Genomic DNA, 11,499 nt, shown 5'->3' with positions numbered 1-11,499 from the left:
GGGTGAATTCTTACTAAATAAATTTTAATTATAATAAGTCAATTAACTGAAGACTAATAAATTCTTATTAACTAGCATTTGCACTCGTGCAACACACGAAAAATAATTTTATATTTTATTATATATAAAATTGATTATCATTTGATTATTATATAAAAATTCTAAATATAATTAAAAATACTAGTATAATTTAAGATAAGGGTAAATATCATGAAAACTCCTGAACTATATCCACTTTATCAAAAATACCTTGAAACTTTTGAAATGTTCTCTAAACCCTCAAACTATCAGGTTTTTATCAAATATATCTTGCATCTATTTTTCGGTCACCAAAAACGTGATGTGGCTCGCCGGATGCCACAATATAATTTATATTCTATTTTTTTTAAATGACATATAAAAAATGACTACGTTTCATACCACATTCTATCGTGTTTATCCATAATTCTAGGTTATTAGCGTGAATTTCAAACACGATAAGAGTGAATTTTAAATTTCAGAGTGGATTTTTTTAAAATGATATTGTACGAAACGACGCCGATTTTGCCATTGCATTTAAAAAAATATATAATATAAATTAAATTATGGCATTCGGCGAGCCACATCATGTTTTTGGTGACCGAAAAATAGATACGGGATATATTTGATAAAAATCTGATAATTTGAGGGTTTAGAGAACATTTTGAAAGTTTCAGGGTATTTTTGATAAAGCGTATATACTTCAGGGGTTTTCATGATATTTACCCTTAAGATAAATATATTTTAGTTTATTATAAAAATAATAGAGAATAATTCATATTAATAAAAAAATGATATTTTGAGAAAAGAAAACAATATAAGTTAAAAGATAATTGAAAAAAAATAGATATATTCAAAAAAAAAGGAGAGAGGATAGAGAAATTTCTTAAGTCTTAATGTTTAAATAAATATAATTTTTATATTTTAAATTCAATATTTACATAACATATATCAAATTAAAGCTCTTGTCATGATCTTTAATTTGATATGCATATCAAATATTTTATAATTAGACGAATTTCACAATTTTAAAAAAGAAATAAAATAGATTAATAAGAAGTTAAAGAAAAAGAAAAAAAAAAGATGTACTCCCTCCGTCCGCGATATCGTTTCCACATTGTGGATGGCACGGGTTTTAAGAAAAGTGGTGGATAGTAGTAGATATGTAGTGAGTGGAGTTTGGGTCCCACTATTGTTGTGAGTGGAAGTTTGTGGACCCTACTTCTATAAATGGAAGTGGAAACGATATCGCGGACGGACCGAAATGGCAAATGTGGAAACGATATCGCGGACGGAGGGAGTATATCTTATAAATAAACCTTCAATTTTATTCTAACTACAAAATTGCCACTTAATTTTGAAATTGATTTGAAATCAATTTGAAATTGAAAACTCCCTTTTTAATATAGTATAGATTAAAGGTGAAAAATTAGAAATTATATTAGAAAAATTATAATACCTATTTCTTTATAGCTAAGTTTAGAGTAATTTTGAACTTTGAAATAAGATAATTCACGCAGGATAAACAAAATGAATTTACTTTAATTCCAACAAAATAATTTACAAAAGCTTTGAAAATTTTATTTATTTATTTAAATTCTTATGTATTGCATATATTATTTGAATTGAGCATTTATTTAGCGAATCTTGAAAAATTATTACAGTTTGATAATCCAATGTCACATGGTTTCGTTGCTTTTAGCAACCCTTATCATCAACCATACTACCTTCCCCACCTTTCCCATCTATGTATAATTTTCACTATATTCAACAGTGATTACGTGAGGACCAGCTTCACCACAACTTCACCTAAATCTCCTTTCATTTAGCACACCACTACACATAATTCTCCATTTAGAATTTCAAAGTTCAGACAAGATCAACATCCCACCTTAACTAAATCCTCCAAGGTTTCATTTTTCCAACTCCTTTACTCGTGTTCTGCTTTCACACTAAATTTAAGCATCCCGTTTATGTTATTCTAGTAAATCAACATACGAGTACAATTTTCTTTACAAGGCTGTAAAAGATATGAACTTTTTATTTCATATACATTTTCTTCACATATATGCAAATGTACAAATGTTTTTAAAAAAAAAGGAAAAGGAAAAAAAACAACAAAGCTGTCGAACTACAATCTGAACTTATTTTAACCTTGGAAATCGAGTCGAGCTGAGTCTGTTGAGTGTAGTTGTTGTCGCCGGAGTCTGGGGGGAAGTGAGGCGGTCGACGGTGGCTTCACTGCTGCCGTCTGACTTTGTGGAGAGAGGGAGCAGGTGTGGCGGTGGCACGGAGCTACTGTCGTCGCTGAGTGAGGGTAGAAAGCGGCGCCGCCGCTTGAGAGACAGGCGGTGGTTGCGGCTGAAGAGGGGGGGAAGAAGACTCCGTGTGAGTCGGTGTGTGTGAGTGAGCCGCATGGTGTGTGTCTGTGTGTTACGAGAGAGAGAGAGTTGAGAGAAAATGGGAGTCAGAGGTTGAAGAATAGGGAAGAAAGGAATAAAGGTTAGGGCTTTGTGTTTGGGCCGAAAATTTATGAAGAAAGGTGGGCTGCATTTCTTTTTCACAAAAACTTGGGTGCAATTGAGTGTACCGTACAATCCAATTGTCCTGCATTCATATATATTTCTTAGTTATATTATCATAAATTCGATCCTTTGGTTTTTTTTCTTGTTGTCATGGCATATGCTTCCGCTCAATCAGCCGAACCTTCATCCAATGATTGAGGCTCGACCGCAGCAACTATGCGTTTTGGCGCATCCAAATTCTATCAACTATCAAAGCTCACAGTTTTGATGATTTTATATCACTAACATTTGCAGCTTCTTCATCTTTTCTTAACTCTTCATCTGCAGCTACAGATCCAATACCAAATCCAGAATATGCGCCATGGATCCGCCCGGATCACTTCCTCATGAGTTGGATGTTGTCTTCTATAAGCGAATCCGTAGAAATTTTATTCTTAAAAAAAAAATCATGTAATCAAAGCGATGTTATTTACACAAACACATTCACACTCACACACAGAGACACATGTATACACTTAAATGATTTCCTTTTTATATTTTTATTTGAATAATATTTTATGAAAATAAGTTTATTTTAATACTATGAATTATAATTATTTATTATTTACAAAAATTGAAATTTACAAAAAATTTATGCCCAAACTTCAAATTTATCAATCCAATAATGAATTAAAACTAAAATTAAATAATAAAAAAATAATTATATACTCTAATTTAGTGGATTGAATCTTAATTAATAATCATAAATTTAAATTAATATATAAAATTAAAATTGAAGAAAAAATATGTAAATAAATATAAAAATTGAAAGTGGAATATTAAATGGGATACCAATGGTACACTAGATCTTAGGGGGGGGGAAAATTACACCATTATTTGTTCGGATGGGATCTCTGTTTCACAATTTACTGTGTATCATCATGTCCCATTTTTAATTTTTAGATTTTATAATTATTTGTTATAAAAATAAAATATTATTATATAATGAATTATAATTAATAATTTATCACTAAAATTAAAATTTAGAAAAATTATATATCTTAACTTAGAATTAATTAACTCAAACAATTTGTTATTAATTCAATAAATATAAGAAAAATAATTGAATGAGTGAACCCTTTAATTATTTTTAACTAATATTCCCACCTGTCCCCGAAAAAAGTCCTACTTACCATTTTTTTTCCGTGAAAAAGAGTCTAATTTATTTTTTTGAACCATTGCATCATGCATTTTCTATTATTATGTAATTATAAATTATACTTTTATTCCACTTTTTAATTAATAATGTACTTTTATTCTACTTTTTTATACTAACATTATTTCATGGACAGATGAAGTACTTTTATTTTATTTGCAACAACTTTAACAACTTTTTTATACTAACACTATATGTAACACCATTTCGCCTACAAATTGTACCTTTATTTTATTTGTAACAACTTTAACAACTTTATTAAAACTCGTGTTCATGCTCAAACGAGACTCTATTTCATGGACGGATGAAGTAATAATTACTCCCTCCGTCCGTCAAGATTATGTCACAATTACTATATCGGGCGCCCGCCAAGATTATGTCACTTTCCTTTTATGGCAATGGTCCCACCATCCTCTTTAATATTTTATCCTTACTAACACTCTTTATTTACAAAAAAATCACTCAAAATTCAATCTCAACCACTCATCTCATAAAATGGTGGGACCCTTTCTCCACTACATCAAAATCATCACCAATTTTATTAAATCTCGTGCCCAAGCAAATTGTCATAATCTTGGCGGACGGAGGGAGTAAGATTTAAAAAAAATAGAAAAATTAAGAGTGAACATGGTGATACACAGTAAATTGTGAGACAGATGATCCCATTTATTTGTTGTTGGGTTTGGAAGAAAATAGTTTTACATGCTTTATTATTTATAATCAGCGAACAAGTTAATTAGTTAATTAATTCTATTTATCTTAAAAATCCTCAATTGAATTTGTAATTTCTTTTTAAACTGATAGGCTGCAAAATAATGAATGAAATGTTGGATACTAAATTTAAGGGTTAAATGCTGAAAAATTCACACTTTTTTTATTTTTGATTTTTTCTCATGACAAAAAAAATTTATCTGACAATACATAAATTCGAAAATTAAAAGGAAATTTCCCCGTCCACATTTTCTCCCCCAAATTAAATATGAGCTGGCAGTCGGAAAGCCAGCGTGGCTATGTCGTTTGATGACTTAAACGACGCCGTCTGACATAAACGTAAAACGACGTCGTTTTACGGATGGAAGTTCATAAATTAATATTTAGTTCATAAATTAATATTTAGTTCAAAATTAGGGGTTTACTGTATTTTACCCTTTCTATTCGCAATTTAGAGTTCTTAGAGAAAAATATGGATTCATACTGGATCTCAAGCTCGAATTCAGGACCTCAAGAAATTAATGAACTTTGTAACCATCGAATTCCTGCTTGCTTGCGCACCTCCCACACTGAGAGAAATCCGGAGAGGCGATTCCTATGTTATTGTCGGCAAAATGCAGGTGGTTCTTATATTTCTTGTTTGCGAAATGTAGGCGAATTCCTGCTTGCTTGCACACATCCAACACCAAGAGAGAGGGAGAATGAGGGACCACCAATACCATCAATACTTACACAAATTACCTTTACCCACTCCTTATATAATACAATATTCGTGGTCAATGGTAAAATTGGAGCTTTTCAACAGTGATGAAGACTTGTGATTGAGAGAGAGAGAAGACAAAGTATCGATTAGGGCTTAGGGCATAATTGAATTTGGAAAATTAGGGTTTATAGATTTTTTGTTAAACAAGTGGAAAATAAATGTGTTGTACTTGTACTTGTACATATAATATTTTAAAATTGACACTTAGATTAAAATTCGACACGTTGGATTTGCATCATTACGACGGTTATCGAAAAATGTGGACGGAGGAAATTTCTTTTTAATTTTCCAATTCATGTATTGTTGGGTAAAAAAAATTTGTCATTGAAAAAAATCAAAAATTGAAAAAAGTATGTGAATTTTTCAGCAATTAAGCCTAAATTTAATGGACTATGAGGTTATTAGTATATTAATTAATATTGAAAACCCTACGACTCCGCACGCGTGTGGACTTTCCCACGTGCTGAACACATTTAACGATCCCCGGCGAGCCGCCACTTCCAATCACACTGGTGTGGCGTCTCTTTCACTCCTATTTTCACTGGCTCACGCAAAAACGACGCCGCTTGCCTCTCAATATCTGCCATGGTTGCCTTCTGCTAACATATCATTTCATTGATTCATCCCTCGCAGGTATCCTCTTCCTTTTCCCTAACATTAGGCTTTTTTGCTTCAAGTTTCGACCTTTTCTCGTCCCATCTTCACAATTTATAATATTACTAGTATTTTTCTCACTTCTTTTGCTAATTCTATTGTCTGCAGCATTTCTGCCACGAAGTAGCTAATTGGTGCTAGGAAACTCTACAATTCGTCGAAACTGCAGTCTTTAGGAAATGGCGGGTTGTTCATCGAGTGTTGGAATAGCTCATTTCAAGAACTTTGAAAACGGCGTCGTTGCGCTTGAGTGCTTTAGCTCCAAGAGTCCTTTGGCAACTAGATTTCTGTGTTTTAGTACTAATGGAACTAGAAGGAATAGGAGGTTGATTAGTAAGAGCCAAAGGCAGAGACTTGTGGTTGTTAATGTAATCAATCCAGAGATCGAGTCTAAACCAAGTCCACCAGTCACCACCACGACTGAAACGGGTGGCGTTGGTAATGTCGTAAAAGATGCTGCTAATGCTGTGGATAAGAGTTATCTTTCCACTCCTGATAGCAAGAGTGATGTTGGTGGTGGTGGGGGTTTCATTGATGGAGGTGGCGAAAATGGGAAGTTTCCTGGTGGTGGAGGTGGTGGCGGAGGCGGGGATGATGGTGGCGATGACTACGAAGAAAGGGAGTTTGGGCCGTTACTGAAGTTTGAGGAGGTGATTAGAGAGACCGAGGCTAGAGGGGCAAGTCTTCCAGCTGATATGTTGGAGGCAGCCAAGACTGTGGGATTAAGGAAACTGCTTCTGCTTAGATACCTAGACTTGCAGGTTGAACTTTGTAGTTAGTTCATATGATTTGAGCAGTTATGATTGTTGGTTTAGCGATGATGGTTTAGACATTTGTGATTGCAGGGCTCAGCTTGGCCGCTTGGATTCCTGATGAGGTCATCCTCCATGCTTAGGAATAGGATGTTAGCTGATCCATCATTTCTCTTCAAGATTGGAACTGAGGTTTGTTTGCACACTTTGTGCCTTTTCCCTTATTCTAGGCGTGTAATCTTTTGGGGTTCGTATTGGATGTAGAATGCTAGTTTTGATGGTTTCTGTAGATGTCCGATATCTGAGAAACGTATGTGTTTTAAAGGTTGATTAGAGAACTTGGTATTTTTAGCACTTGGCTCATACTAGTTCTGATTGGTTTCTCCTCTGTAGATAGTCATTGATTCTTGCTGTGCAACATTTGCCGAAGTGAAAAAGAGAGGAAAGGATTTCTGGGCGGAGTTTGAATTGTACACCGCTGATCTTCTAGTTGGGGTGGTTGTTAATGTCGCTCTAGTTGGTATGCTAGCACCATATGCCCGAATAGGACAGCTATCTGCTTCTCAAGGATTACTTGGTCGGATGCAGAGAGGTTATGCGGCATTGCCTAGCAGGTATGCTTAGGGGAAATCTCATTCTTCAACATGTTTTCTTACTCATGCCTTTTGTTTCCTGATCTTCAAACTGCGTGACATTGAATTGGTACGAGACAGTGTATTTGAAGCAGAAAGGCCAGGGTCTAGATTTTCAATAAATCAGAGAATTGCTACCTATTTCTATAAGGTAACAGCTGCATCTGCATGGTATTACACAATAACATGTAAACGATGAATTAATTCTTCACTGCGCAATTTTCAGGGAATTCTGTATGGATTGGTTGGTTTTGGATGTGGTATCGTTGGCCAAGGAATCGCCAACTTAATAATGACAGCCAAGCGGTATGTTTCTTTGTAGAGATACATATCAGACGCCTAGGTTTTGTTGGTTCTCGAGCTTTCATATTTAATTCGAGTGCCATTCAGATCTAAGTAAAATGTGGAGGTCCTCACAAATACTGAGTCCTTTTTCTTGTTCTATCTTTATCTAAACATGAATATGTTTCGACCATAATTCTTGTTTGCTATCGGCTCTGTTAACTCGGGAAGTTCTCGAGTTATATTTTTATTACAGAGCGTCTCTCATGAAAGCATTTTCTATCTCTCAGGAGCATTAAAAAATCAGAGGATGATATTCCAGTTCCACCCCTTTTGAAGAGCGCAGCAGTGTGGGGTATGCCTTGCTTCGTTGCCCTCGTCTTTGTTGAATTTTATTGTGGTCTTGCCTTTGAAAGGATCAATTTCTGAGTTATGCCTTATCAACTAGAATGTTGGCTATTGTGTTAAAAGTTCACACACTTTAACATAGAATGCACCAAGAAAAGTGAGACTAATTTGTAGTATTATGATTAGAATGCCTTTGTAAACTATGATCCCGCCCCATTGTGCAGGAGTTTTTCTGGCTGTGTCATCCAACACTCGGTATCAGATAATCAACGGGTTGGAACGCATAGTGGAAGCTTCTCCGATGGCGAGGAAGGTTCCGCCTGTTGCAATGGCGTTCACTGTTGGTGTGCGATTTGCCAACAATGTCTACGGTGGGATGCAGTTTGTGGATTGGGCTAGGTTGGCTGGCGCTCAGTGACCACCATTCCCCTCGTCGTCTTCGTCCCCGTTGCCGTGTTCTTGACCAGCAGAGAATCCTTCCAGTAGTTATGAATTTGCACGAACTGATTTATTTTCTCTTGGAAAGGCCTATCTCTCTACATGATTGCTACGTGTTCTGAGTTATTGCAGCAAGATATTATTAACTGCTGCAATACATTGACAGATTGGAATAAATTACGTTTTGATTGCTCTGAATTTATGATTGTCTTCATCCTTGATCTTTATACATATATGATATATATACCCCACGAGGGTGATTTGGATCATGTTTTGCTGGTGTTTTCGAAGGCTTATTACAATTACAAATTAATTTGGGATTTTGTGACATTGAAGGAATCATAGGTATTGTTTGCACGTGTGATTGTGTACTTAGTGAATAATTTAATCAATCTACGTTGTGTGCTAATGCTACTATCCACACATGTAGCTATGTAATGTAGTTGAAAAACCAAGGAAGGGTAAAAGGGTACTTTACTCTTGGATTGTGAAAACCATGATGCATGCTAAATTTATAACTCTGCTGAATGAATTCGTAGTATTTTGTGTATTCTTTTTTTTTTTGTATTTTTTAAAAAATTTATTCGTTTTCTACAATGAATTCATGATCCTTCCCAACGATTTTACGATATTTGGTATATAGTAGGGAGGTGTTTTTGGTATGTAGAATTCCAGCGTATATATATAATGGAGATGTACACATAGATGCAAACATAATGATGAAAACTGAAAGTGCAGCAATGGAAGTGAATGGATTCCCCGGTCAACGGTCAAACATGCTGGAATCTTGAGTCACTGAATACTTTCTTGTGCACATTGGAATTCCGAAAAATCCCCAATCCCTAGCTTTTGACGGCTATCTTTCCCCTTCCCGCCATCTATTTATACACTCCCATGATCACTTTCATCCCCCAAATTTCTTTTTATCCACGTTTTTCCCCTTCAAATTAATCCCTTCATTCACCAACAACCTTCTTCTTTTAAAAAAACAAAACTTTCTTGAATTACATCAAGCAATGACGAAGATCGACGCCCTCCGTCGATTCCTCCTCCCCTGCATCGGCAGCTCCCGCACGTCCCCGAGCCCGCCGCCGCCAAGAAACGCCTGAGCACCTCCCTCCGCGACGACAACAGCAAGAACAAGCCCCCCTCAGCCCCCCAGCAGCAAGAAAGCGAAATCCCGTCGTGCTGCTCCTCCCCGGCCACCCCCGCCCACGATGGTGATCGGCACGATCTTCGGGCACCGGCGGGGCGGGCATGTGTGGTTCTGCGTGCAGCAGGACCGGCTGAGCGTGATACTTCTAGAACTTTCCATCCCCACGTCGGGCCTCATGCAGTGCGGGCTGGAGTTCAGCGCCGCCGGCTCGGAGCTGAGCCGCTGCCCCCTCCGGTCGGTGCCGCTGTGGACGCTCTTCTGCAACGGCAGGAAGCTGGGGTTCGCGGTGCGCCGCAAGCTCACGCAGCAGACCAAGGTCATGCTGAAGACCGTGCAGAACGTGACGGTCGGGGCGGGCGTCATTCCCTGCAAGATCGGCCGCCGACGAAAAGGAGGTCATGTACATGCGGGCTAATTATGAGTGCGTTTTGGGCAGCGCCGATTCCGAGTCTTTCCATTTCATCAAGAACTCAGCGTTTTCTTGCTCCCAACAAGATGAAACTAATCTTGTTTTGTTTTTTTCAAGAATTTAGTTAGGTGATACAAAGATTTTTCAAGAAAATCGCGGTTTTCTTGATTCGGAACCTGCTTGGGTTAAACTTATTGCTAACTTCTTCTTCTTTTTTGTTTTTTTAGAGAAAGCCAATTTGTAGCTTTATTTTTTTTCAGGAGAATAATCCAGTTAGTTCTTGTCCATTAATCATCATATATCTGCTCCTTTTTCTTTATAATGCTTTTGAATACTGTGATTATAGTGATCTGGGACATGATTTTTCAAGATTCCTAATGAGTTGTCAATCTGTATGACAGTTGTTGTTTCAAGACTTAAACTCTGTTGATCTTGTTATTTATTTATTTATTTTTTTTGTTTTATTTATGTTTGTGATCTCTATGCATGCTTAAAGCGAATATATGTGTCCCCCACCTTGATTATCTCGGTCTATTTAACTAATCATCGATGCTTAGACTGAGATTATGCATGCTTTCTGCTGATTCTAGAATCTGCAAATAGTAATTAACAGATTAATTAAAACTTGTTATTTTTGGCTAACAGCACTTTACACTTCTTTTCCTAATTCTTTTGCATGGAGATTTGAGAGAGAGAAACTAGACTATGCTGCAGTAATCCCAAGAACTGATCATTATGAGTATGAGTGGTGCTATTTGGTCTCTCAAACATTACTAATATACCCCTGTATGGCTAGCCATATTGTGGCCGGATAGCTTTACCGAAGAAGATTTTATCACATTTTAATTGTCTTTACTTTCTTATCTTATTTTTTTGCAATGTAAAAAATATGATAAGATATATCACATCAATGCATGATAATATTATCATGAATTTGAATGAAAACGAGGGAAAAAGTGTTGTTAGAAAAAAAAAAAAAAACATCATATCCTGAAAATAATAGGAAAAAAGAGTGAAATATAAGTTTTATATGCTTTTTAATGAGTTGGGCATTAATAATGAGAAATACAACGATGTTTTACTATTAAGAATTAAGATCAAATATTCATTACTAAATTGGTGATTTTCCGTACCAAATGAGTATATTTTGCTTCCAACAAGAGTGACCAAGCAAGCAAGCATGGCTAACTTTTTACTAATAAAATGCTTATAAATTAGCCTTTTAATCATATATTAGGAAAGTCATTAAGATATAAGCAAATAAGAGATAATGTATCCGACTGCTACAAGTTGCCTTCAAAAGCTTTCAGAGAATCAGTCTTTTCAAATAAAAGTTGCAATTTTTTATGTTTTTTATATGTTAGATATAGCCTAATATTCCATTTGCTCTAGATACTAAGGAAAGGAATCTTCTTTTTCTTTTTATGAAAAAGCAAACAATATTCACATATACCCTTTGGCCTTTACTTTCGACTGACACAACGAAACTACTTTAGCTATCTCATAAACAGACTTCAACAGTACACAGGTAAACGAAAGTAGAGATTGATTTACTTAAGCTAAAACGCAATTAACGATAATTAAAATCACGTAGAAAAATCAAATATGAAAGACAA

At 35.6% G+C, this 11,499-nt stretch overlaps 2 protein-coding genes across 3 annotated transcripts; both read left to right on the top strand.

Annotated features, from left to right (window-relative positions):
• The first annotated feature begins 5,623 nt into the window (after positions 1-5,623).
• Positions 5,624-8,516, top strand: LOC131022488 (protein RETICULATA, chloroplastic-like). 2 transcript variants are annotated; one of them, XM_057951995.1, is made up of 8 exons: positions 5,624-5,845; positions 5,975-6,627; positions 6,712-6,810; positions 7,012-7,232; positions 7,332-7,401; positions 7,477-7,556; positions 7,823-7,887; positions 8,105-8,516. In XM_057951995.1, exons 2-8 carry the CDS (start codon positions 6,046-6,048, stop codon positions 8,296-8,298), a joined length of 1,311 nt encoding a protein of 436 aa, XP_057807978.1. In that variant the 5' UTR covers positions 5,624-5,845; positions 5,975-6,045; the 3' UTR covers positions 8,299-8,516. The 2 variants fall into 2 exon arrangements, with proteins under 2 accessions (XP_057807978.1, XP_057807979.1); XM_057951996.1 differs by having other exon boundaries at positions 5,666-5,841.
• A 365-nt stretch (positions 8,517-8,881) lies between these two features.
• On the top strand, positions 8,882-10,223 carry LOC131022505 (protein MIZU-KUSSEI 1). The gene is given in 4 exon segments (XM_057952021.1): positions 8,882-9,401; positions 9,404-9,446; positions 9,448-9,852; positions 9,854-10,223. Coding segments are annotated over 4 exon segments (669 nt in total). The 5' UTR covers positions 8,882-9,334; the 3' UTR covers positions 10,008-10,223.
• The last annotated feature ends 1,276 nt before the right edge of the window (positions 10,224-11,499 follow it).

Source organism: Salvia miltiorrhiza, chromosome 4 (genome assembly GCF_028751815.1).
Source record: "Salvia miltiorrhiza cultivar Shanhuang (shh) chromosome 4, IMPLAD_Smil_shh, whole genome shotgun sequence".
Lineage (NCBI taxonomy): Eukaryota > Viridiplantae > Streptophyta > Magnoliopsida > Lamiales > Lamiaceae > Salvia > Salvia miltiorrhiza.
This window is presented reverse-complemented; position numbering and strand designations above follow the sequence as displayed.

Excerpts from the sequence above, each read along its gene's own strand:
- LOC131022488 (XM_057951995.1), top strand. The coding sequence starts at position 6,046 with ATGGCGGGTTGTTCATCGAGTGTTGGAATAGCTCATTTCAAGAACTTT. Across the intron at positions 6,811-7,011 it reads TCTTCAAGATTGGAACTGAG|ATAGTCATTGATTCTTGCTG; the intron begins GTTTGTTTGCAC and ends TCTCCTCTGTAG. Across the intron at positions 7,233-7,331 it reads TATGCGGCATTGCCTAGCAG|TGTATTTGAAGCAGAAAGGC; the intron begins GTATGCTTAGGG and ends GGTACGAGACAG.